This window comes from Myotis yumanensis, unplaced genomic scaffold (genome assembly GCF_028538775.1).
Source record: "Myotis yumanensis isolate MYYU_CA2020_CCGP unplaced genomic scaffold, mMyoYum1.0.hap1 SCAF_1, whole genome shotgun sequence".
In the NCBI taxonomy this organism is placed as follows: domain Eukaryota; kingdom Metazoa; phylum Chordata; class Mammalia; order Chiroptera; family Vespertilionidae; genus Myotis; species Myotis yumanensis.
The window spans coordinates 9,425,338-9,450,817 of NW_027223752.1; the positions used below are offsets into that span (position 1 = coordinate 9,425,338).

General features: G+C 61.1%; 1 protein-coding gene across 1 annotated transcript in view; it reads left to right on the top strand.

Moving 5' to 3' along the window:
- The window catches only part of LOC139009319 (inositol-tetrakisphosphate 1-kinase), a 135,093-nt gene that overhangs the window by 107,076 nt on the left and 2,537 nt on the right, over positions 1-25,480 (top strand). Inside the window, exons 5-9 of the mRNA XM_070413568.1 lie at positions 11,397-11,495; positions 11,831-11,871; positions 14,805-14,970; positions 19,870-19,937; positions 23,408-23,570. Of these exons, the coding sequence (XP_070269669.1) occupies positions 11,397-11,495; positions 11,831-11,871; positions 14,805-14,970; positions 19,870-19,937; positions 23,408-23,570 (537 nt within the window). The remainder of the gene's footprint in view (positions 1-11,396; positions 11,496-11,830; positions 11,872-14,804; positions 14,971-19,869; positions 19,938-23,407; positions 23,571-25,480) is intronic.

Below are 25,480 nucleotides of genomic sequence, written 5' to 3' on the forward strand. Positions count from 1 at the left end.
CCTTCTCCTGCACAATAAATACATTTGTGCTTTAAAAAAAAATAGGGACAGTGTCATGTTACATATGTTCTCATAAAACTTGTTTTCTTCTCACTTAATAGATATCTTGGCTTCTTCCCACGTCAGCCCGTAAAGATGATGGAGGTCAGGTCTGCCCCGTCGTCCTTGCCGGCAGCATAGTTCAGCACGTGGGTGAACGCGTCGTAACTCACTCGGCTATATCGGGCTTGTTGGGTCATTCCAGCTTCATTTGGGTTTTTAAGAAAATAAACTGCAGTAAACATAGATCTTTGCCTACTTCTAGAATTAATCCCTAGAAGTGGAATTTTTCCATCAAAGATGACCATAAACATTTCCCAGGTTGGCACATCTTGCCTGATGGCTCTTTAGAAAGTTTAAACAGACTTTACTCCTAATTGCGCCTGCCTGCCAGCGAGTGATGCCCATCTCACCTCGCACTGCTTTTTCTGTTGGCAACATTGAGCATCTCCTCACATTTATTATTAGCCGTTTGCATTTCTCTGCGTGAGTCTTTTCATCTCGTTTGCCCATTTTTCTATTGGGTTTGTGGTGTTTTTCTCATTGATTGGTTAGAGCCCCTTTTGGATTAAAGAAATTGTCTCATGGTTTCAGAATATGGACCGTTTTGTTGATGGACGCTTCCTCTTTGCGCTGCGGCCAGGTTCACATTTTCTGCTCTGCTTTTAAAATATGTGCTGCCAGAGGGAGCACTTCAAATACTATTTGAAAAATGCCTTGAAAAAAAAGGCTGCTGCGTGTGGGAGTCGGAGCTGAGTGGGGCCAGCCAGTGTCTGCCTGGCCCGGAAGGGGCCATAAATCCCGGGGAGCAGCTGCCACGGAGTTAATCCGCGTTTCCAGCAGGCGTTCCACAGGCTGGAGCGGGCTCAGGAGTCTCTGCCTCCACCTGGGCCGTGTCTGGCCTCTGCTGCAGCGCTCTGTCCCCTCGAGATGAAATCGGTCACTGGCCTGTCAGGCAGGAGGAAAACTGCTCAGCCCCCGACCAGGGCGATGTCTGACCGGGAATGTCAGGCGGGTGATGATGGGGCTCGCACAGCAGGGGACAGAGTCTGGGGGCCATTTTAGGGTTCTGCCGTCACCTGAGCACACAGACGTTTTTCCTCGCACACGTCTAAGTTAAGTTGAATTTAATGGACATGAAGTCTCTCCATCTCTGTGGCCAGTGCATGTGGCCCCTGCCCACCCCCTCCCCGGGTGACATCGTTTGCCACATCGGCCCTCACTCACTCACTGCAGCCATGCTGGACTTCTCAGCAGCCCCCTCTTGGCCGTTGATCTTTGTCCTTGGTTTCCTCTTCTGGCTCAGGTGACCTCCTCCAGGTCGCCCTCCTTGCTGCATACTTCCTTCCCTGTGTGGGCCTCAGTGCCCTCCCTCTCTGTTCCCATAGACCCCTGCTGCCCTCGGTCACAGCAGCAGTCCCACTGTGTTTTATGTTCTCTCACTTCTCTCTTCCTACCCAACCGAAGGCCTAAAGGACAGTGTGTCTTTGGGGACCTTGAATCCCCAGAGCAGGGCCTGGAACATAGTAGGTGTTCAATCAGTGTGCAGAGGATGGGTGTTTTCAAGAATCCGATACAGAAGCAGACGCACGAGGGGCTGACCTGTGGCAGGTGGGGTCCCTGGCCATCTGTGGCAACAAGCTGTTGAGGAGTGATGTTCGAAGTGGTTCTAAACTGTGGGCCTGGCAGGAGAAAGGGGGGCTGCCATTCCAGAGAGCGAGCAGGGTGGTCGGGAGAAACGGGCTGTCTGTGCTGCTGGAGGGGTCACCCGCCGAGTCCCAGCGGCCCTCTGATGCAGTTTGGACGTAGCCTGTGGTTGGAGGCAGGAGGCTGCTGCAGAGCTGGGGGAGAGATGCTAAGGGCCTGGTGGGGGTGAGCGGGTGGCAGTGGGCAGGAGTAGAGGGGACAGCCCAGAGATACTGGAGGGGTGGCATTGTCAGGCATTGGTGACAGGCATTGTGTTTAGGGTGGGCAAAGGGTGAGGAGAGGAGATGGGAACACAGTACAAGCCACAGCCGTGGTGCGCATAAGCCAGATGGCAGAGCCGGGCAGTGCTGTGGGCTCGGGTGAGCGAATGCCTCCATGGGTACCGGGGGAGGCCAGGGCGGGGCTTGGAGTCTACCAGTGTTAATAAGCCTCCAGCCCCGGCAGGACTCCCGGCTTCAGCAGCAAGGATTCTGCTTCAGCAATGGAGGTGTGAAGGGAGGAAGTTCCTGGGGCAGGTTCAAGAGGCCAAGGCCAGGCAGGTAAGAGAGCAGGTTACCAGCAGGAACGGAACGGTACCCTCTGGGAGAGCCCTGGGCTGAGGCCAGGCCCTCTCACCATCCCGCAGCCACATTGGGCGTCTAGAGCCCCCCCCACCCCGCCCCCAGCCCCTCCTCTCCCCCTACTCCTCCTCTTGAGCTTTTGGAGGAGACTGCTGTGGAGTTCTCACCCTGCGCCTCAGAGCTCTGACCGGGGCCACTCACACTGTCAGGCCGGCTTGTCCCTGTCATTTTTGCTCACCCCTCACTGCCAACTCCGGTTCTTTGGCCCTGCTGGCGACCAGCAGCCCAGATCCAACTTCATATTCTAAGCACAGGGTGCTCCTCAAAGTCATGCCCTCTGCTGGTGAGTGAGGGAGGCCCCGGGCGCCTGCACGGTTGCTGCTGGTCTGCTTTGAGTCTGGGTCCTGCCCTGGCAGATGGATGGACGAGCAGCTCGCTCTCCCTCCAAAGCCTGATGTAAAGAGCGTTGTCTCTGGGCAGGAAAAAGCACTCTGCTCTGTCTCCATGCAGAGCAGCTAGGCTCTCTACGGGATCCTGGACTTTTAAAAATAGTGGACCCTCAAGTAATGACACCAGTGATGATGGTGATGGAGGGTACCCGCTCCGTGCCGGTTCCTGTTGTGTTTTGTGTATTAACTCATTGGATCCTACCGGCAGGACTGCTCTTCTCCCCATTTTACAGACCAGGAAACTAAAGCACCGAGAGGTGAAGGCACTTTCTCAAGGTCACACAGACCCCGGCAGCCCAAAGGGTCTGCCACCAGTGCCGGGGACACACAGCCAGCTCGATGGCCTGTGTCCTGGGCTCTGAGTCAGGAACGGAGCCTTCCCTAACCCCTTCCAGGCCCAGAGTCTCCAGGGGACTAGGAGGGCATGGCTGTGGCGCAGGCTGCCTGCCTGGGACGCCCGCTCTGCCACATACTGCTTTTGACCTTGAAGAAGAACTTAACTTCCTAGGCCTCAGATTCCTGCATGGATGAGCAGCCCCAGCCCCACCTGTAAATCCAGCTTACCCCAAGCTGCCTGTCAGAGCCCAGTTCCCCGTGGACCACCTTGCTGGTCTCGGTCTGAGTGCCTCAGTGCTGAGACGCCAGGTAGGACCCTCTCTCCTTACCCCACAGGGAGCACCTGACACAAGACAATCCCAGCTCCTGAGAGCGCCGGCCCCGTTGTAGGTTCCACATCCTGGATGTTGACTGGGCCTCAGTGAATAGGGGAGCAGACCCAGCTCTGATAGCAGCACAGCCTTGCTTAGTGCTCATTAGTGAACCGCACACACCGCCAGCATGCAGGGACGCACCACGACCCGAGGGGGTAGATGGGCCTGTTGTCCCCATATTAGAGAGATGGGCCTTGGGGCACAGAGAGGCAGGTAGTCCAGGGTGAGGCAGTGGACCTGGGCTCAGAATCCAGGCACTTAGTCCACAGCGGGGCATGCCCATAGCTGCGAAGGGTGAGGAGCGGTAAGAAAGGGGGGGGGCGGGATCTGTTTCTCCTGGGCCTGACCCAAAGGCCTGGCCAATTTCCAAGTGGTTTGCATGAGTCAGGCTCCCCAGGCCATGCTGGCTGCAAGGGCTGGAACTTTTCATGTGTTTCTCATCTAGGGCTTTGAATGGGCATGAAGATACAGACGACCTGTTATCCAGTGGTTTTCACCCTTTTAAAGCCTGAAGCTTTCCCCTTCCCCCCAATTCAGCACCTGGCCTGCAGGGCCCTTGTGCTACGGGAAGACGAGTTACCTACTGTAAAGGGAACGCAGAATGTGGAAGTGGGTTCTTGGGGACATGTGGGGGCGGAGCAAGGGACCATTTCTACGTGTAACTGGGGGAATCAGTACTAAGAGCAGATATTCTGACATATCTGGAGGAAGTGGGCGGGGAGGGGGTGGATTCCTGGGCAGTGAGGGTGTCCCAGGATCGGTCGCCCCCCAGGGGAGTGACCAGATGAGGGTGGTGTATGACTTGGGGCCTCGCGTGTGGTTGCTGTGATGGGGTGCTGGGGCTCTTCCTGGCCAGGCCCGTGGGTGGGACATGACACTGGACAGTGGGAGCAGGTCATTGTGGTGAGGACGGGGGATGCCCTCCGCCGTCGCAGGCCCAACTGCATTTCCTCTCCTCCGTGGGCCTGTCATCCAGGTCCTTCCTGGCTGCCTCCCCTGGCCCCGGCCTGTGGCTGCTCTCCCAGCTACTTGATTATTCTGAATTACTGGGTGGCTGCCATCATTGTGAGCCAAAAAGCCATTGGGGTTGTTTTCAAAGCTTCTGTCAGGCTGGAACTTGGTCACCCGGAATACACGGGATGTCTTTTCCTGTTTAGAATTCAAGAGCATGTGGCTCGTGCCCCTAACAGTGTAACAGCAGCAGGAAGGTGACTTTGAACAATCGGGCACTGAGTCATGAACGCTGGAGCCTGCAGGTTGATGGGCCAGGCTCTCCGACTTTGTCCATTCAAGTCTGTGGCCACAGTTATCAGGGCTGTGCCAGGCCAACAGCGCCACACAGTGGCAGGCTGGGGATTTGCAGGCCCCCTTTCTTTCCCTTGGTGGTTAGCCCTGCCCACTCCATGCTTCCCCTCTCCTTCTGTTGCCAGGGCTTACAGCTCACTTTTATTTCTCTCTCATTTCACCCCACACATGCACGCTTGTCTGAGAGATGGTCCTTGCTGACGCCTGCCTCCTCTGAGCAGTGCTGGACCAGGGGTAGGGTCCAGCCTTGACCCTAAGGAAGGTACTGTCTGGTTGCTGACTCAGAACCAAATGTGGGAATTTAATAGGGTACACGAGCTGAGCCATCCACCAAGGCAGTGTGTGGTGTTCGAGAAAGACGGTGCTCGGACAAATGAGACTGCTGGTAGGAGAGGCCTGGTCAGGGGCCATGGTAGGAGCGGGCGTTATTATAAGACAGCTGTTCTCAGGATCTTCCGGGAGCTTTAGGATGCTGGGCTGAGTGGGTTGTTGCTGAGGGGAGCCCCAGAGGTGTGTGCAGGGGATGGAGGGAGGGATGGAGAGGAGAGCACTCCACTGGCCGGGGTGTGGCTGGGAGTGACCGTGGGCTCTGCATTCCAAGAGGAGCTGGGCAGTGTGTTCATCTGACCGGGCTGCCACGGCAAAGCTCCACAGGCTGGTGGCTTAAACAATAGACGTTAAGGTCAGGGTCAAAGTCGAGGCAAAGCTTGTTTCTTCTAAGGCCTCCTTGATGGGTAGGTGGCTGTCCCCTCCCTCCGTCTTCTCACTGTTGTCCCTCTGTGTGTGTCTGTGTCCTAATCTCCTCTCATAAGGACCCCAGTCAGATTGGATTGGGGTCCGCCCTGAAGCCTCATGTTAACTTAATCGCCACTTTAAAAGGCCCTGCCTCCAAATACAGTCACAATGTGAGGGGCTGGGGTTCGGGGCTTCAGCATGCGAATTTGGGGGGATAAGTGCAGCCCGTAGCAGGAAGGTGAGCAGGGTCAGGTGGCAGAGGCCTGGAAAAGCTGTCACGCAGCCGGCCAGCGGCAGTTCTGGAGCCTCATTGTAGAGGTGGGCGCTTTAGAAAGGGCCAGGATCCAGCAGCCGTGTGTCACTTGGGTTTGGGGAGGTGGGCACACCAGGAATCTGGTGGTTTGTGGGGGAAGATGGTGGGGGTGAGGGTGCCAAAAAGGGAATTGTTTGCTTAAACTCCAGGAATGTCCGGTGGCGCCTGGGAGAAGCCCCAGTCTGGCCGCAGCGCCTGTCCTGCCCCTGCCCTGCCCCTGCCCCGGAGCTGCCCAGACCCGGGGGAGCTGTGTTTAGGAACTACTTCATAATTTAAAAGCGCATTTTCCAGATGTGGGAGGGGGCAACCCTATGAAGTAGCTACTGTTGTCCTCTTTCCAGCAAGGAAACGGAGGCAGCTGAAGTGCCTTGCCAGGCTCACGCAGCTGAGCAGAGGTGGAGCGGGGATTCAAACCTCCGCAGTCCAAGTCCCCGCAGAGCCTCCGGGGCCCAGCCTGTGCGAGGGGGCCCATCATTCGTCACTGAGATGAGGGGCGGAGGCCTGGGCGAGCCAGCGGGGTGTGCGGGCAGTGGGTGCTCAGAGGAGGCCCCCTGACCAGAGGCGGGGTCCCCGGGCCCTCAGCGACCAGCACGTGCACACTTGTCTTCCCCCAGCTCTGAGATCGAGTGAGCACCTGGGTCCTGCTGCCCCACCCCGTTCAGTGACACGTGGGCCTCCTCGCCCTCCTGCAGAGGCCGTTTCCTGCCATACGTGGGGCCTTGGGAACAGGGAATGGCCCAGGGAAGCGGGACCCAGCCCAGCTCTGAGAGGCAGCGTCTGGGTACCCTGGGCCAGGACGTGGGAGCCCTGGTGTAGTTCATTCACTCCTTCGTTGGGGATTCGGCTGTGAACGTGGTCCCTGCTTCACGGGCCTACACTCTGCCTGGAAGGAGGGCTCCCACGTGGGCGGCAGCTCTGGCTCAGGCGGAGGGTTTGAATGGATTGAAACTTCCCCCTCCAGCAAGGCCCTCTGGGATGTCGCCTCCTCCCGCAGAGCCCTCTGAATGCAGTTAGGAGTCTGCCCTCTGAGCCGCACACTCCCTAGTGCCAGGCTGGGGCTGCTGCCACCCGCCATCCCAGCTCTCCTGGGGTTGGGAGTCCCTCCCGTCTGCTGGCTAGAAATCGGAGCCACATGCTCTGCCCGGCCCTTGTCTCTGCTTCTCCCCTTGTTGGGAGCTGGGGGTGGCAAAGGGCCCCTTGCTGCTGCCTGGCTCGTGGTGGCACCTGGACCCAGAGCCTCCCCTCCCCTTGCGAGGGAGTGTGAGCAGATGGCAGCACCAGGCCCTTGCCGCACCCCAGGGAGGGGCTGGCTCCTTCACCTGGCGTTTTGCAGACGCGGCATCACTTTCTTCTCATCCCTGATTCTCTCTGCAACTCCAGCAGGTGGACAGGACTGGCCTCTTAGGACCCTTGTTCCACTCGTCAGGAGCCCAAGACCTGCACAGCCACCTGGTGGCCTCAAGCGGCTGGAATTAATTGCATGCTGGTCCTGAGCCCAAGGGCAGGGCTTTGCTCACGGTGTCATACGTGTGCCTTGCCACCCCCCCCCCCTCCCCGGCGCAGCCCCTCGGTGTCTTCCTGCCTCGGCTCACTCTGCTGGGGGCTCACTGGCAGGGTGACCTTCTGTGCCAGACGAGACTCCCTTCACCACGTCGCCTGCCATCCTCCCTCACACGGCTACGCCCTGACTTCTGCAGGTGGGACCCAGGCTGGGGACGTGTGGTCCAGGCCCTTCATTGCTGGTGCGCCGGCAAAGCACTCGGTCCTTTTGGGAAGCGACATGACACTGTGTGGCAAGAACCATAGAAATGTTGACTCCCACGGACTCCAAAACCCACCTCGGGGAGCGGGTCTGTGGAAATGACGTATCCCCCGCACAAGGCCTTGTGCCTGAGATGCGCATCCGAGTCCTGTCTGTGGGGGAAGAAAATTGGCACGAATGTGAACTAGAGGAAATGTCGCCGGTCGGGTGACAGGACATGCAGAGTCATGGGAAAGTACTGATGGCACGTCCAGTAAGAGCAATAAAAAGGGAAAGTTCAGTCGCAGTCCTGGCAGAGCAGACAAAAGCGATGCTCTGCCGGAACGTTCTTTGGCGAAGTGAAAGGCCAGGCGGAGGGGATGGAGGTGACTGCCGTGTCATTTTCCAATGGAAAACCCTGGGCGAGGCAGGCCTGGGGCGGTGGGGGGGGGGGGGGGGGTGCGTGAGGGTGTTCGGCAGGCCAGGTCTGGCATGTGGGTCGGGTACCCCGCCGAGGCTCCCTTCACAGCCATAGGCAGAGCCTGCCCTGTCGGCACCGTGCTGGGCACCGGGAGAAGGTCAGTGAGGGGGAGGTCGGCAGCGACACACCCCAGGACGCTGAACACGGACCGGTGGCCACGACCCAGGATCCCCTGTGGGTGACCCCAGCTGGCCGTGCCCAGCGTGGTACCAGAAACAGTGCCTGCCTGCTGGGTGCCTGTTAGGTACCAGGGAGGCCTGGCTCCTGGTTACAGACGGGAGAGCAAGGCCCCGTGAGTTCAGTCATTTCGGAAGCTCACAGCTAGTGAGTAGTGAGCCCAGGTTCAGAGTCGGGCTTCAGAGCGACACTTCCCAGCGCCATCTGCCCTTCCCACCCCACTGTCCTCAGGATCCACCGGTTGGTCCTCAGCCTGTAGCTTCTTGCTAGTCCTGCAGCAGCCGGGTGAGTGCGGCCACTGGCAGCGCGTACAGGGCAGTGGTGTGTGACTCGGGACACCTGGTTCCCTCGCAGGGCCTGCCAGCAGCTTGTGTGTGACCTTGAACTGTCCTCTTCCCCTCTGGGCTCGTGCACGCGGTTGGAACTTGCCCATCTCCAGGGCCTCCAGCTTCGCCTCCTCTGGCGTGTTTCAGTTTCCCAGGGGCTGAAGTTTCAGCTCTTGACAGAACACAGCCCACCTTCTCACCAAAAAAAGCCTCTTTCCCGCTCCCATCCAGAAATAAAGGCGGCAGAGAAATAAGCACAGCGGCCTTTTTCGGGAAACCAGAAATAGCTCCGGGCTCCCAGCGCGCCGGCTCTTCTGCCGCTATTTGGGGCCGGGAGCTGCTGGCGTCCGTCGAGTTTCCCAGGGTTGAGCTGGAAAAGTCTCCGCCACCACAGTTCCTCACGTGGGCCGGGCTGGCGTGTCTCCTGCCCCCAACGTGCTGGCTTCGCTCGTTCCTTCACCAGCCCTCCACTCAGCCCGGTGCCCTCCACTCAGCCTGGTGCCTCCCACCCAGCCCGGTGCCCTCCACTCAGCCCGGTGCCCCTCCCACCCAGCCCGGTGCCCTCCACTCAGCCCGGTGCCCTCCACTCAGCCCGGTGCCCCTCCCACCCAGCCCGGTGCCCTCCACTCAGCCCGGTGCCCTCCACTCAGCCCGGTGCCCTCCCACCCAGCCCGGTGCCCTCCCACTCAGCCCGGTGCCCTCCCACCCAGCCCGGTGCCCTCCCACCCAGCCCGGTGCCTCCCACTCAGCCCGGTGCCCCTCCCACCCAGCCCGGTGCCCTCCACTCAGCCCGGTGCCCTCCCACCCAGCCCAGTGCCTCCCACTCAGCCCGGTGCCCTCCACTCAGCCCGGTGCCCCTCCCACCCAGCCCGGTGCCCTCCACTCAGCCCGGTGCCCTCCACTCAGCCCGGTGCCCTCCCACCCAGCCCGGTGCCCTCCCACTCAGCCCGGTGCCCTCCCACCCAGCCCGGTGCCCTCCCACCCAGCCCGGTGCCTCCCACTCAGCCCGGTGCCCCTCCCACCCAGCCCGGTGCCCCTCCCACCCAGCCCGGTGCCCTCCACTCAGCCCGGTGCCCTCCCACCCAGCCCAGTGCCTCCCACTCAGCCCGGTGCCCTCCACTCAGCCCGGTGCCCCTCCCACCCAGCCCGGTGCCCTCCACTCAGCCCGGTGCCCTCCACTCAGCCCGGTGCCTCCCACCCAGCCCGGTGCCCTCCACTCAGCCCGGTGCCCTCCACTCAGCCCGGTGCCTCCCACCCAGCCCGGTGCCCTCCACTCAGCCCGGTGCCTCCCACTCAGCCCGGTGCCCTCCACCCAGCCCGGTGCCCTCCACTCAGCCCGGTGCCCTCCACCCAGCCCGGTGCCCTCCACTCAGCCCAGTGCCCTCGGTCCCCAGTCTGACTGACGTGACCGTCCTCGTCGTGGCTTGTCCAGTCTCTGCATCAGACAGCAGCATGTCCGTCAGCAGGGCCTTTGCATCAGCTGTCCCTCTGCTGGGGGTGTGCCTGCCCCCCACGCAGGCCCATTCCCTCATTCTCTGTGTCTGCTCAGCGACACACTGCCCCACACCCCGCGCCCCAGTTCGTGCTTTGTGTTCCCTGCCAGTGCCGTCTCGCTGTCCATTTTACCCGTCAGTGAGTCTGTCTTGCTCATCATCTGTGAGCTCCACGCGGGCGGGCACCTGTGTTCATCACTGTATCTCTAGCTCAGGGCTGGGCAAACTTTTGACTCGAGGGCCACAATGGGTTCTTAAACTGGACCGGAGGGCCGGAACAAAAGCATGGATGGAGTGTTTGTGTGAACTAATATAAATTCAAAGTAAACATCATTACATAAAAGGGTACGGTCTTTTTTTTTTGTTTTGTTCATTTCAAACGGGCGGATCCGGCCCGAGGGCCGTAGTTTACCCACGGCTGCTCTGGCTCCTAAGGGTTAGTTGAGTCCCAGCACGTTCTTTTGTTGCGAACGGTTGCTGAAACCAAAATAGGAACAGTAGTCGTTCCTAATTGTGATTTCACGGACACGTCAGGATGATTTTGGCTGCAAGTAGCCAGAAAGTGGCCCAGCAGTAAACAGTGTGCGGTCCGCAGTCTGGGGAGGGGCCAGGCCGAGGGTCATGGCTTCCTCTCAGCCCCTGCCCTGCTCAGGACTGGCTTCCCCCAAGGGGAGCCCAGGTGTCCAGGTGAGAAGGAAGGCCTGGGACGGGAGCAGGGCTGGGTGGGGGCTGGAGAGGGGAGTGGGCTGCTTGGGGGGAGTGAGGAAGCAAGACGAACAGGCGAGACTCACTGCATGGGTCGGAGCTGTTTTGCTTCCACCTTTGGTTAGGTGGTGAGGCTGTGCAGCCTCGGGCACGCCCTTTAACCTCCCGGCCCTGGTGTCCTCCCCGGTTACTTTGCAGACTTGAGGTGATGCACAGCTTACAGTGGGAGACATGCGCTGAGAGCTCAGTGCGCAGCCTCGGTCCTGCGATCACTGTTGAGCTGATGCCGCGTGTGGTGGGGAAAGTCTCTAATGAGCCCGAAAAACACTCCTGTGTCTGGAGTGAAAATCAGGCTATGCGACTGTCCTGTTGTAAAGCTCTGCGTTTTAACGTCCACGCGCCCAGGTTAAGGCTGAGGAGGTGGGGAAGGTGTGTGGTTTTTACTCTTCTTTGGTCTTCAGGTTGTACATTTATATGTTGGCTTTGTAATTTCAGGAATGTTATTAGGAGGTGGTGTGTGTGTGTGTGTGTGTGTGTGTGTTCACACATGACTGTGAAGTTTGGGGCGTCAGATCGGGGCAGCAGGGGCATGGAGGTCGCCCCAGGGAGGTGCGCCTGTCCGGGAGCGTGCTGACGGCCTTTCCTCTGTCCGCAGACGACAGGATCTGCTCGCCGCCCTTCATGGAGCTCACCAGCCTGTGCGGGGACGACACCATGCAGCTCCTGGAGAAGAACGGCCTGACCTTCCCATTCAGTGTGTACCCCCCGGCTCTGCTGGGCGGGCAGGCGGGGCTGCCCAGGGCCCCCTGGCTTCACACTGTGGGGGAGGGGCGGGTGGATAAAGGCCTTGGCTGCCGGGGAGGGCATGGCCTGGGGTCCCGCTCCCCCACACACGGTGGAAATGGTTCCAGATCCCCCGGGTGAGGTGCTGGCCACTGTTGTGTCAGCGTGTGGTCCCTGCCCCACCTGCCCCGCCCCCGGGGGCTGCAGGAGTTCTGCGTTTCCCCCGTACCTGCCGGGCTGGGCTCTGTGGGTGGATGACCTTGCTGACTCCTCTCCTCTTCTCTCTCCCCCACCCTCCACCCACAGTTTGCAAAACCAGAGTGGCTCACGGCACCAACTCCCACGAGGTGAGTGGAAAGTTTGACCACCTGACAGTCTCTCTGGGCCCCGCTGAGTCTGCTCCATCCACCCTGCTCCTCCCCCGCCCTGCTCTGGTGGCTTGGTCTTCTGTCTGCAGCCTCCCCGGGTTCCTGTCCTTGTCCCCAAGGGCCGGATGTCTGTGCAAGACGCCATTTGAGCCCCTGCGGCAGCTCTCACACCCATCTGACCTGCCCTTGGCTTTCCATGCTTTGGCCCATCGGGGTCACCACTCCCTGGTGCCTGCTCTGTGCCAGGCACTGGGCTGGGCCCCTCCTAGGGCTGCGGACCGGAAAGATGCCCTCACTGCCAACAAGGATGGGCGGTCCTGCTTGTTTAGAAAGGGCAGGGGAGGAGGAGAGGGCACCGTGCTGCTCCCTCTCATCCATTCCTTACTCACCCAGCAGTCATTCCCGACCCCACCTCAGGTGCCCGGGGAGGATGCTGAGGGGAGCTGACCCAGAGTGGGCGACTGTCGCTGAGCAGACAGCAGTGAGGGGTGGTGGGAGGCAAGTGAGGAGGCCCTTGGGGGTAGGAGGAGCAGACAGCCGGCAGGGGCTCCCTGGGGTCTTTGTGGCCCTCACTACCCTTGGGAGCCACACCTGGGACGTGGCCTGTGGCCCTCCACGCCCCCGGCATGGTACACCCTCAGGGGCAGTAGACGTTCGAGCCCCGGAGCAGGCCCTCTGGGAGAGCCTGGCCCTGGCGGTCCCACCGCAGTGCTCCCGGGGCCTCCTGTCTAGACGTGGGTCTGTGGAGGATTTATGCCGGGCCCTGACCCTGGCAGGTATTTATGGGATCTGCGGTACATGCTGCGGTGGGGGCTACAAGGCCCAGGGGCACCTCTGCCGTGGGAAGAACGTGGGGCAGGCAGTTACGGCCTGCTGCAAAGGCCAGCGCCTCCTACGGTGGGAGCCCTCGTGGGCCGGCCTGGGCTCCATGCCCGTGTGCTCTGTGCCAGGCCCCGGAGGGAGCAGCAGGCTTCAGAGCAGCCACCCTGCCCTCACAGGCACCAGCATGGCCTGCCAACCGCCCACCTGGCCCTTACCACCACCACCACCACCACCACCACCACCACAACCCCCCCAGCGGGTCCTCTTTGTGTGAGGGCCTGGGGCCGTCGGGGTGGAAGGAGGACCCAGTCATGGGTGATGGGAGCAGCCCAGTCAGAGCAGCCAGCCTGCGCAGAGGGGGCCCTGCTGGTTGCATAGACCCGGCTGGGCCTGGCCCCGGCCCCGTGTGCGGCCAAGCTGTGTGGCTTGGCAGATGGCCCAGCCTGTCCGAGCTCCTGGCCCACATGAGTAACGGATGGTGGCTGTGGAGGATAAGGGCGTCGCTGAATGGGCTGCGTGGGCCCGGCACCGGGCGTGTTTGACGCACCTGCTGGTCCTCGCAGAGGGGAGAGGTTCAGACGAACCCTCAGGCAGTGCCTTCTGGGGAGGCTGTGTCACCCCTCAGCCCAGCAGCCCCCCAGCCCCGCGGTACCCCCCCCCCCCCAGTGCTGTGTTAGGGAGGGCTCCTCTCCCACCCTCCCCCGGAGGCGGAGACACCAGGGGCTGGTGTGGGCTGCGGGCCCTGCTTCCTGGGAGGCTTTAGCATCAGAGGGGCCCCCTCCAGTGGGGTGCCCTCCACAGCAGGAGCCTGGGGGCGGGTGGGGCAGGCTCCTCACCTCCTCGGGTGCCTGCGGTGTGAGAGCAGCGAGAACCCCCTGGCTGTGTCCGCTCACCCTCTGGAGGGCACTCCGTGCGCCTGGCTGGTGCTCACAGAACCGTTTGGTTTGTGTGTTGTTTGTAAGCCGAGGCGAGCACACTGTTTGCTCCACAGTTTGGATTGTCCCTCACCCGTTTTTAAACCAAAGCTCAAAGCTCCCCTGGCCCCCAAGCCTGTCCCTGGGGGTTGATGCTACCAGACAGGTGAGGAATGGAGCTTAGATAGAGCAAGTCCCTGCCGTGCTTGTGCAGTGTGTGGCGCTGGGACTCGAACCCGCGTCGGGCCCTCTTACCGTCTCTCACTCTCCTCGAAGGCTAAGGAGACAGCCACTGTGGGGCGTTTTGTCTCCCATGTGACCGGGTCTCTACTCTCTCCCCGTCCAGCTGAGCCCGGGCACACTGGGTGGCACCTGACGTGGGGGCAGCAGCAGCTGTCAGGCTGTAGCCCTCCCAGCAGCCTCCGGCATCGGCGGCTCCTCTGGGGCCTGTGGGCTGAGGGATCAGCTGCGGCCGGCACTGTCGGCTGCTCGAGTGGGCCTGCAGGCAGCCTCCGCCGGAGCAGGGCGTTTCTCTAGCATCTGCCCTCCCTCCCTCAGTCCCCTCGCAGACCCTCCCGTCGGGACGGGGAGCAGCATGTGCCCGTCTGCGTGTAAGAGGACAAGGCTGCGGGCCAGGCAGTCCCAGTCATGTTCCAGCAAGCCCTGAGCTTCTCAAGGCCGCGGTTTCCTCATCTGTAAAGGGGCTGATGACGTGCCCAGCTCCGAGGTGCACGGTGCCCGCAGGCGTCTGACGTCATCTCCAGGACAGGGCCTGTCGTGGGTGCGCAGTGAAAGGCAGCCCTCGTCATCGCAGGCTTTGACCCAGGCCTCCCAACTCCTGCTCCACAGTCTTCTGGTTTCTGCCTCTCCATCCCAGGCCGTGTGGAGGGCCCTCCAAGGAAGTCATGAGGGTTGAGTAGCACACAGCCAGGGTCCGCTCCCTGCACTGCAGCGTGAACAGGGTTCGCAGTGCAGCCAGCTCAGCCCCGCATGGCAGGCCCGGTGTGCGGGGTTTCCAACCCACGGGAGAGGATTGGTCCCAGTGTTCCTCCGAGCCCCGCTCCACTCACCCCGCTGAGAGTCCTGCCGAGTCGTCAGGCTGGTGGCAGGGTTGGTGGTGCACCTTGTCTGAGGCGGGAGGGCGGTGCGCTGAGGCCCGTGGCCCTGTCTCCCCAGATGGCCATCGTGTTCAACCAGGAGGGCCTGAGCGCCATCCAGCCGCCCTGCGTGGTCCAGAACTTCATCAACCACAACGCCGTCCTGTACAAGGTGTTCGTGGTCGGCGAGTCCTACACGGTGGTCCAGAGGCCCTCGCTCAAGAACTTCTCCGCGGGCATGTCAGGTAACCAAGCCTACCACCTTCTCAGCTTGTCCCGAGCTCAGCCCAGCTGGACACAGCGTCGGTTGAGCACTAACCCCTGGCACCTGGGTTGTCTGGAGGGGAAGTGGTCGTCTGGAGGGGGAACGAGTTGTGTGCCGTAATGAAGAGATCTTGGAAAAGAAGTGAAACCCCCGTCCCATCCATTCGAACCACTGTAAACTCCAAAAAGCACCCCCACATTTTCTGTGCCCAGGTTGCTTGCTGGGGACCCTGTGCCATGAGACACAGGAGGAACCTGCTGGAACGGATGACGGGCCCTTCAGGGGAGGGGAGGAGGGAGGGGCCCCTCCTGTTTTGAGGGCCCGACCACTGACTGTATCCCGTCTCCTTTTCCAAATGGGGAAACACCAAGCTGCTGGCTGTTCCTGCAGCCGCCGAGGCGGACGTGTGCCCTGTGAGAGGTCAGCGCGCAGGGCCACAGGGCTCCCAGCTGGGGCCTGGGGCAGGCGGTGGGCACGACACCTCGCTGTGCCCCGCGGGTGAGGACTGAGTCAGTGACTGGTGGACCAGTGGGTGACGGTCCCATGTGTCCCTTGGGGGTCACAGCAATGGCGTCTGCAGGCCGCTGCCGTCCTTGGGGGCAGCTGAGGAGCCCCCAGGGAGGCTGGTGGCTCCCCAAGCCCAGCTTTGCCTCCGCTGCTCCCCTGCCGCCTGCTGGCCAGGCCGTTTCGCAGACTGGCACTAGGATAAGGATTTGCTTGTGTTGGGGCTGCTCCCAGGAATGTCCTAGTGGCTCTGAAGGCATCCCCCAGGCACGTTCTGGAACCTGTTGGAACGGTGGCAGCATCTGTGGAGAGTGGCTTTCTGGGAGGACATCGGTGGCTGGCGTGGTTTGCTCAGCTCTCTGTGCACTCGGCTCCGCGCGGGAAACCCACCACTGGCTGGGATGTCCAGCTGCACTACCAGCTGCCCAGACAGATGGGCTCCTGAGACCTGCTGGGGCTGCCTGTCAGTCCTCCCGGGGCGCAGGCCACTCTCCTGAGTGAAGTTCAGCCGTTCTTGTCTTCCTCTCAGCCGTCTTCCCCTTAACGCACCAGAGCAGACACTGGATTGTCCTCCTGAGTGCAGGCGGCCTCCCAGCCAGGCCTGGGCTCCAGGACTTGAGGCCCGTGTGAGGTTCAGGACATCCCCTTCCTCACCCTGGTCCCAGCCCCCACCCTCTGGGATGGGATGACCTGGGAGTGGAGGATAGATGTCGGCAGGGGTCCTTTGGTGTGTGACTGTACATCTGCAAGGGGCATCCTTTTTATAATATATATAACATGTTTTTATTGATTTCAGAGAGGAAGAGAGAGAAACCAATGATGAGAGAGAATCATTGATTAGCGGTCTCCTGCATCGCCCCACACTAGGAATCGAGCCCACAACCTGGGCATGTGCCCTGACTGGGAATTGAACCCTGACCTCCTGGTTCATAGGTCGATGCTCAACCACTGAGCCACACCGACCGGGTGCAAGAAGCATTCTTATCAATTGTTGGCCAAAAGGGGCTGACGTTTTTTTTAAGTCCCTGGCTGATGGTTGTTTTTTTTAAAATCCACATTTCAAAAAAATACGTGCTTCAAATCTTTGGAAATGTATTAGATTAAGAGTAGCCCTACCTTAGGTTGTCTCCTTTCTTTTTTCTTTAACACAATCGCCCCGTTTCTTAAAGAAGCGCATCACAGTTTCCTTCCTTTCCACGCAGAAGTGCCCCTTTTCTCTCCTGGTTGGGATGCGCTGGTCCATGTCAGGAGGGCGTGGGCTCCACGTCTGTGTCTTCCTGTGGCCGGTTCCAGGTTGCCAGTTTGCCATAAAATGCGGACTGGGGCCGAGTGAATGAGCAAATAACACTGAGCCGGTGGAGAAATGCTACTGGGTCTGCCCACCACCTACCCCCAGGGCTGAGTCCCTGTCGCTGTCTCCGGCACCGCCCAGGGAGCTGGCGTGGGCTTTGTTCTTTTCGCATGCGTGTTCTCCACCTGGCAGCGGCCCTTGAAGCTGGACTGATTGACAGGGGGCCTTGGGCTCTTTCCAGCCCCACCCCCTTCTGGTTCCCATTGCCCAGTGTGGTGCCCCCGGCCTCCCCTGTGGCGTGGGGAGCTGGGGGCAACCTGAGCAGGCTTCTCCGGGACACGGGCGGAGGGGACGCTGTCCTGCCCCCACGGCTGCGTGCTCTTCGGCTTCTCAGGTGCACTTCCGGTTTTACGTTTTAATGTCTCTGAAGTCAGGGGTGTCCCACAGCCAGTGGCGCCTGGCAAGTCGCGTCGACTGAAACTGAAGTCAGGTTCTTGCGCAGGTGGCGTTGGCCTGTACCAGCCACCAGGAGCGCTTCTGTTCTCTGCCTGTGGGTCACAGTCTGGGGAGACCGCTCCCTGCCTCCACCCCTGCCAGGGTCAGAAAGGGCACTTCCTCTGCGGACACAGCGCCTTGACTATGCTTTCCATCCGGGGCCTTGTTCGCTTGGGGATCCAGACAGGAATGATACACTTTCCCATTGAGAGGGTCAGCGGGCGTTTTTCTGCAAAAGGCCAGATAATAAATATTTCCAGCTCTATCATGGTTATCTAATGCTGCCACTGTAGCGTGGACGCACTGCAGGCACTATGTAAATGAATGGGCACGCTGTGTTCCAATAAAACTTTATTTACAGATGTGGTTTGCTGGTCTCTCACCTAGAGCCTCTGAGGGATCCAGCAGTCAGCCACACGTCTTGCCCTCCTGGACTTGTGTTTTCCTGCACACGAGGAAAGAAATAATAAAAGGGTTCATTAAGGCACCAGATAAGTGGGTCCCGGGACACCACTGGGTGAAGGGAGCCACTTGGTCAGGGCGGGCCCCCCTGCAGAGGTGACCAGTGTATGGAAACCTGAACAAGACCTGGGTCACCATCCACAGCTCTGTGACACCACCCCCCCCACCCGAGGGAGACATGAAGATTCAGCACAAGGCGCTGAAGGAGGTGTGGCGTAGCTCATGGCTGCACCACTGGTTACAGGATATTTGGGGCTAATCTTGTCATTTACTGTCCTTATTTTGAATCTGCTGTTCTCATCTGTAAATCGGGGGCAGAAGCACCCATATTTCTCTCATTGCCCTCCCTCCCCTGCCGGGAGGTGGTGATGGCCCTTCACCAGGAACAGTCGGGGAGCAGAGAGTGGATGGGCTCCCACATCCAGGGTGTTCCTGCCATCAGAGGGCCAGGGCCATTTTAGAGGAACTGGGTATCTTTTCTTTAAGGAAATGAGCTCAGTGGGGCTGGGCCCGGCTGGGTGCAGGCGAGAAGGTGGGCAATGCCCGCCAAAGGCCGGAGTGCCCGTCCCAGCAGCTCCAGCCCTGCTCCGGCCTCTGGCCCGGGGGCTTCTACCCCCACGGCTCACTCTCGCTGCCGGTGCCTGCAGAAGGCTGGAGAGCCTGCTCTGGCCTCTGGCCCGGGGGCACTCGGTCCCCACGGCTCACTCTCGCTGCCGGTGCCTGCAGAAGGCTGGAGAGCCCTGCTCCAGCCTCTGGCCCGGGGGCACTCTGTCCCCATGGCTCACTCTTGCTGCCGGTGGTTAGGAGTCGAGGTCGGTGAGCTGCTTGGCACGAGTCCTGCCGGGTGTTTATTTTCCCCAGGCTCCTCCCCAGGACCATCTCTCATGCCCCCGGTCTGGACCGGCTCTGATTGGAGCGACGGGAGGACTGTCGGGCACTCCTGGGCGGCAGGGGGCCTGTGTGCCTCGCTGGCAGGAAGCACGCCAGGTACATCTCAGCTCCTGCCTGCTTGGCCTCCGCCCACATCCTTCCTCGTGCATGATCATGGCATCGCCGTAGTCCTGGTGGGGCTGTTGGCAGCCAGAGCAGGTGCCCCTCAGCCTGGGCCCTGGCACACGATGGTGCTCAGCCTTCCTGTCCTGCCTTCAGGGGCCGCATGGAGGTTTGGGGCCTGTGTCATGCCTGGGGGTTCATGGGGGTGATAGGCAGCCTTTTCCAGGACCTGGCCCCAGGCTCGTGTTTGCGATGCTTACATTCGGTGCCCACTCTCCCAAGTGCTTGAGAACATGTTTCTGCCTGGCCGACGACCTTTGTTTCCTCTCCCACGGGTGAACACAAACCGGCCTTGTCGCTCCCATTATTCTTGGGATCGGCCTACCTGTCTGGGTGCCCCATGGGATTGAGTGACATGGGGTGCAGTGAAGGTGGGCGTGGGTCAGGGGAACGGGGTGGAAGGAGGTGGAGGGCATTCAGGGGCTATGCCAGCTTCCAGAGCCAGGCAGGTGGTTCTGTGTGCCTTCTTGGATGTTACCTATAGACGCCCACATTCTGATTTCCTACTTTTCCCCTAAAGAGTGGGGGAACAGCAGAACCCTTTATTTTCAGCATTCACATGCCAAGTGCAGCCTCACTGCTTCTCCGGTGATCCTGGGAAAGGAGGCCAAGGGCAGACACCGGGAGGGCCGGGGAGGCTGGGCGAAGTGGCATTCCCGACCGCTTCATCCCGGCCTGTGATAGTCGGGTGTGCGGCATTTCCTGTCCACGTAGCCACACACCCGGCTTTCTGATGCCGGGTCCATAGGACACGGTGTGGGGATGGGGCCTTCAGGTGTTGGAGAGAAACAGCCCTTACCCTGGTGGGCTCACTCAGTCATTTTTCTATGGGAAGGAAATTTGAAACAGGAGCCCTGAGCGGGCATGTGTCCATCCGTGGCGTAGTGTCTCCTTGGGGTGGGGGTGCCCGGCTCACTGGGGCCTCAGGTGGCAGCTGCTGGACACTGAGCCTGAAGGCCCATGCGGCCACCGTCACTTGTGGCTGGGGCGGTGCTGCCCCCTGGTGTTGGGCGGTGGCGTCGCCATTCCCTCTTTGAGCTGCTAACCGGCTTCTCCGTGTGTTTACTTTTTCAGACCGCAAGTCCATCTTCTTCAACAGCCACAACGTGTCCAAGCCGGAGTCGTCATCGGTCCTGACGGAGGTATGTCCCTGCCGCCCTGGTGGCTGGTGTGAGCCTGGGGCGGGTGTGCTCCTGGCTGCGGGGCCCAGGGTCGAGCTCTCCCTGGGCAGGGTCTGAGGGGCCTTCCTGGCCGCCCAGGCGAGGGGCTCCAGAGGCCTCTGGCCTGCTTGCCCCGGGCCTTCGTGCTGACGACCAGGTCACGCCCGGGAGGTTTTCCAGCTCTTCCCCCTGCACGGGGAGCTCCCCAGTCAGGAGGAGCTTGATGCCCTGCTTTTTACTGATTTAAAGGCGGGGTGAGAGGCCACGCCATCTCCTTTCTTTCCTTGTCTGTGTGTGTCCCAGGGTGTTAACCGCCCGCTGTCACTTCTGTGCTGCTGGGCTGCTGCTCGGTGGGTGGTGAGCTCAGGCTGCTGGTCAGTGTTGCTGTGTGTCAGGCTCCCTCCTGGATGCCCTGGGGCATTGCAGCCAGGCCCGGGGCAGCCCCGGAGCAGGGTGGGCAGGGCAGCTCCGCTTTCCCGAGGGGGGCTGTGCTCGAAGGCTGGTGGCTTCTCTGAGCTCCCAGGGCAGAGCTGGGACTTGACCCCAGGCCCATCTAGTTCCAGAGCTGGTCCCCAGGAATCGAGGACTTGTTATCTCACTGGGGACCCTCTGTTGGGAGCCCCTACTGGGTCTCCTGCTCCCCGACTCGGCCGTCCTCCTGTTCTGGGAGGATTTGCCCATGTCCCCTTCCCTGTCCTCTGGCCTCACCAACGAGCTCCTGAGAGACCCTGCCTCAGACCCCACTCCCTTCTGTTCCACGTCAGGGCCTGTGCTTGCCCTGCCACCTCCTCCCCGGCCCGGCCACCTGTCTGTCTTTGGTTTCCGGTTCCCTGAGGAGCCAGCTATGTGGCTGGGGTGGGCCGCCCACAGGTGTGGACAGGGCCTGGAGGGAACCCAGCGCCCTTCAGAATGGTGAGGGGCGTTTCTCAGTCAGGGAAGCTCCAGGAACAACCAGGTTTCACCCAGTGCCTCCTGGGGCCTGGCTGTGTGCATTAGGAGATGGAAATAAACTGCACAAGAAAGGATTTAAAAGTGGGGGAGAGGGTGTGTCTGGTCTCCTAAGCTTCAGACACGTTAGGCAAGCCCAGTTCCCGCGAAGCTGTCAGGCATTGCTCGGGCTGGCAGAGGGAAGCCGGCATTGCACAGGCTTCCGCGGACACTGTCCCTACACCGTGCGTGGGCCTATTGGCCGCCAGGGCTGTAGCTGATGCCAGGGCCCTACGCAGAGTGACCCACCCCAAGTGACCTTAGGTAATCCCGTCTCCCCCTCCCCTGTCTCTGTCTGTGAAGGGGAGGGGCCGCCCAGGGCACTTCTGGGGCCGCCTCTGGCCCTGTAGGGTCTGCGTTGTCTCCTCCCCCCCCTCCCCCCAGCTTATGGCTGCTGTTCGGGAACTCCTGGAACTGAAGGGAAATGCAGTCAGCTGTCCTCTTTCCATTTAGGATGCAAGCCTCTCCTCACACCTGCAGGCTGGCCGGGACCGACAGCTGCACCCCAGATACGCCCCACCCTCCTCCTGCCCACCCGGGGCCCCATCCCCTTCACCGTCCCCTGCAGGGAGCCCTTCCTGGCCTTGAAGCCTGTCCATCCACAGCTGATGCCCCCCCCTCCCACACCCAGCGTGCAGACCCCAAACGCCAGGATAGGGTATCGGTCAAGAGTGTGGACACTGACTAGGCTGCCTGGGGTCAGACCAAGCTCCACAACATCCCAGCTGTGTGGCCTCAGGAGAGTCACTGGGCCTCTCTGAGCCTCGGTTTCTCCCTCCTGCTCCCTAGGGCAGTGCCAGGTGGGCAGGAAGTGCCAGCAGAGCAGCTGTGGTGGCGGTCCACATGCACACGGCTCCCTCCCTCCTGTCACTGCCTCATTGTCCAAAGCATCATCGTCTCCTTTCTGTTTATGCCTTTATCTCGTCTGGGCGGCTCTTTGGGCTCAGATACTGAAGGGCTCCGGGCGGTTTCTGAGATTCCTTACTGAGCTGAGAAAAGCTTGTACAAACAGCGTGTCAGGAGACTTCGTGCTGCTGCAGCAGCCAGGGCTGTCGCTGCCAGGCCTGCGCTGTGAGCCTTGGACATTAGTTTCTTGGACCCTCACCACTGTCCCACAGCGAGGGTGTCTCTGCACCCACTGACCGGGTGAGAAACGACCCAGAGGGCCCTGAGGCTCAGCACGCAGCGGGCAGGACCAGGGGCGAGCTGCCGCGGGGCCGAGTGCCAGGAGGCGGCGGGCGGGGGCTCAGTGGTGAGTGCCCGTCACAGCCCCTTGGCAAGTGTTTCCCCCATAAGATGCCAAGACAGAGGTCTGGGCATGAGGGGCCCTGCCTTTCGTGCAGAGGCGGGGGCGGGGGCGCTCACCTGGGAGCACAGGCGCTGCCCACGTGAGGGTCAGAAGTTCCCGCTCATCATGCAGCTTCCTGTGCTGGGACAGGGCCCTTTGTCCTTGGTGCCCAGGGCTGTCCCCAGCCGTCCGGACCCAGCCTCACTTTTTTAAAGTGAACAAGTCAGTGGCTTGGAGTACCTTCACCTGCAAAGGAAGCCCCGTGCCCATTGGCAGTCCCTCCCTCCTCCCCCCAGGCCTGGCAACCACTCGTCTGCTGTTTGTCTCTGCGGATCTAGCTCTCCTGGGCCCTTCAGGTTCAGGGAGTCCTGCAGCATGTGGCCTGCTGGGCCTGGCTTTCTCACTCGGCCTCGTTTCCCAGGCCGTCCGCGCTGCAGCACGTGGCTGAGGACACTCCGTGTGTGGCTGACACAGTCTGTTTGCTATCCGCTAAGGGGCATTTTGGCTTGTGGATCTGCCGCTGTGAGCATCGGCACGCAGATTCCCACTTTCTGTCTTCTGGGTACACACCTAGGAGTGGAATCTCTGGGCCATAGGCAATTCCGTGTTTAACTTTGTGGCCCAGCTTCACTTTTATTTCTGATGGGTCAGTGCCCCTTTGGCCCCTGAGCCCACAGTCCTGGGACTCCAGCAAGTGGGGCACCTCCCAGGAGGTGACACACAGAGGTGACACGGCACTGTCCCCCTCCCGCAGGCATGTGCTGTCCCTGCCACGTAGCTCCTCATGGTTCCCCCAGTAGTCGGGGTGGGAGCCTCATTGGTCCTGTTTCGCAGATGAGCCGCGGCGGCACAGGGAGGCCACGTCTGATTCTCAGTCAGGGCACATGCCCGGGTTATGGGCTCGATCCCCGGTGGGTGGAGGGTGTGCAGAAAGCAGCTAATCAATGTTTCTCTCTTGTCAGTGTTTCTATCTTTCTGTCCTTCTCCCTTCTTCTCTCTAAAATCAGTAAAAACATTTTTTAAAGGACTTTGGAAATACCCAATCCTGGTGCTGGTCTGTCCTACCCCCTTGTCTGAAGGTCTCTGTGGGGTGTGGCTTTGCGCCTCCCCACTTACAGCCTGACTCCTGTGTGTGTGTGTGTGTGTGTGTGTGTGTGTGTGTGTGGTGTGTTGGCAGCTGGACAAGATCGAGGGCGTGTTCGAGCGGCCTAGTGACGAGGTCATCCGGCAGCTCTCCCGGGCCCTGCGGCAGGCACTGGGCGTGTCTCTCTTCGGGATCGACATCATCATCAACAACCAGACAGGGCAGCACGCTGTCATCGACATCAATGCCTTCCCAGGTGAGCGGCAGGGGCTGTGTCCTCGGGCAGGTGACGGGGCAGCTCCATCCTCTCGGTGGAGCCTGGAGTAAATGCAGCCCCCACTGGGCCTCAGCCCTCCTGCCGATGAGGTTGCAGGCTGTGGGGAGAGCGAAGGTCGGGTCCGGACATCCAGCCAGGGTGCATGGTGGGCAAACGCATGTTCTCTCACCTCCTCTCCTGACCCTGCGCCTTCAGCGTTAGCCGCTATTGGCCAAACCTTAGCTGATCCCTGGGTCCCGTGGAGATGTGAAGAGCTGAAGGGACGCTGGAGGGATTATCCCCACAGGTTTCCGTGGGCACTGAGCCACCCAGAGAGGAGGAGTTGTCCCAGATCATGCCTAGGTTGGTGCAGGGCTGTGCTCCTTACCCTTCCCAGAGCCGCGGTGCTCCCTGTGGCTGGCCCGTGTTCCCTGCTGTCTGCTGGAGCCCCGAGCAGGGGAGCACATGCTGGGCCCTCGTGGTCTCGCCTCAGCGAGGGGCTCAGTGGGAGATACCACCACTGTTTGGGGGGCATTTCCAGGGTGCAAGGAAGCCCTCACGCACAGGGAGGGCACACAGCGCATCAGGCCGTGGGGGAGAGGGCTGCGTGCTGGGCTCCAGGAAGTAGTAACAGTGGGTGGCATCAGTGCCTGCCACACCAGGCAGCCCTGGGAGCTTTGCCAGTTTACCGATGGCGACGTGGAGGCTGGGGGCTGGATGGCTTGTCCAAAGTCACCGCTACCCACTGGTAGAGCCGGGATGGGCCTCGCTCCTGACCACAGGCGCCCTGCCTCTCGCTCCGGCTGCCTCCATCCCGGCTCTGCCTGCCGTCTGACGGGGCAGCGCCCAGCGGGGCAGTCTCGGTGCTCACTCTGCACCAGGGCGTTCCCACCTCGCAGAGACGGAGGAGCCTGGCCTGAGCTGGTGCCCCCGGCTGGTTCACCTCTCAGTTGCAGAGCTGTGGGCCCAGAGCGGCCTGCACGGCCTCCTGGCCACCCTCAGGCCTCCGTTGCTCACCAGGAAGTACACACCCGCCCGGGGCCTCCAGGCCTCACCAGGGGACAGCAGAGCGGTTGCTGAGGGAACGGCTTGTCCCCTGGTGTCTCCTGACGTGACTCCAGCCCCTCCCACACTGTGTCTCTCCCCTAGAAACCTGGGCACGCCTGCTGGTGGCTCCCAAGGGGCCTGGGCCGCCTGCCCGTCTCCCCCAGCCCAGGTCTGAAAGAAGCCCGTCCTGAGTGGGGTGCCAGCACCACATGGGACTCAAGGTGGGGCCAACGGGCCTGCTCCAGACCCTGGCTCTGTCACTTGGAGGCTGTGCTCTGTGAGCCAGGATGCACCCAGCGGGGCCGCCATCACCACCTCCACTCGTGTATAGTCCCGTGTCCACCTGGGCGGCTCTTTGTGCCTCTGGGGCCAATCACGTGACTCTAACTCATCTGCGACACGGGGCGGAGAGCTGTGAAGATCGGGCGAGGGGACGTGTGTGCCAGCTACTTCACCCATTTCACTTTCCCTGTGGGCACAGACACGAGTGAGCAAATGAGGCAGCCCTGCCCTGCAGCACCAGGCAGGCCTTTCTCTAAAGTCCATGCACCCTGCCCTTCCTGAACCTTCGTGCGCACCATGGTGGTGGGCGCATAGTGCGCGGGGTGGTGTGGGCAGTGCCAGGCCCCTCTGAAGCGGGCACACTGGCCTTCAGGGACACGCTTCATGTCCTCACCCTCGTTCTTGCAGCCCTTTGCCTGGTTCTTGTCCTGCCAAATTGGCTTAGGAAGGTGGGGGCACCCACCCCAGGTGACATGTCTCTTGAAGTAGTTTTGGGGAGTCAGCAAAATCCTCGCCCTAGATTCTCATTCTGCTCGGCTCCCAAGGACGCCTGTGCTGACATGTGCATTCGCTTCTGCGGT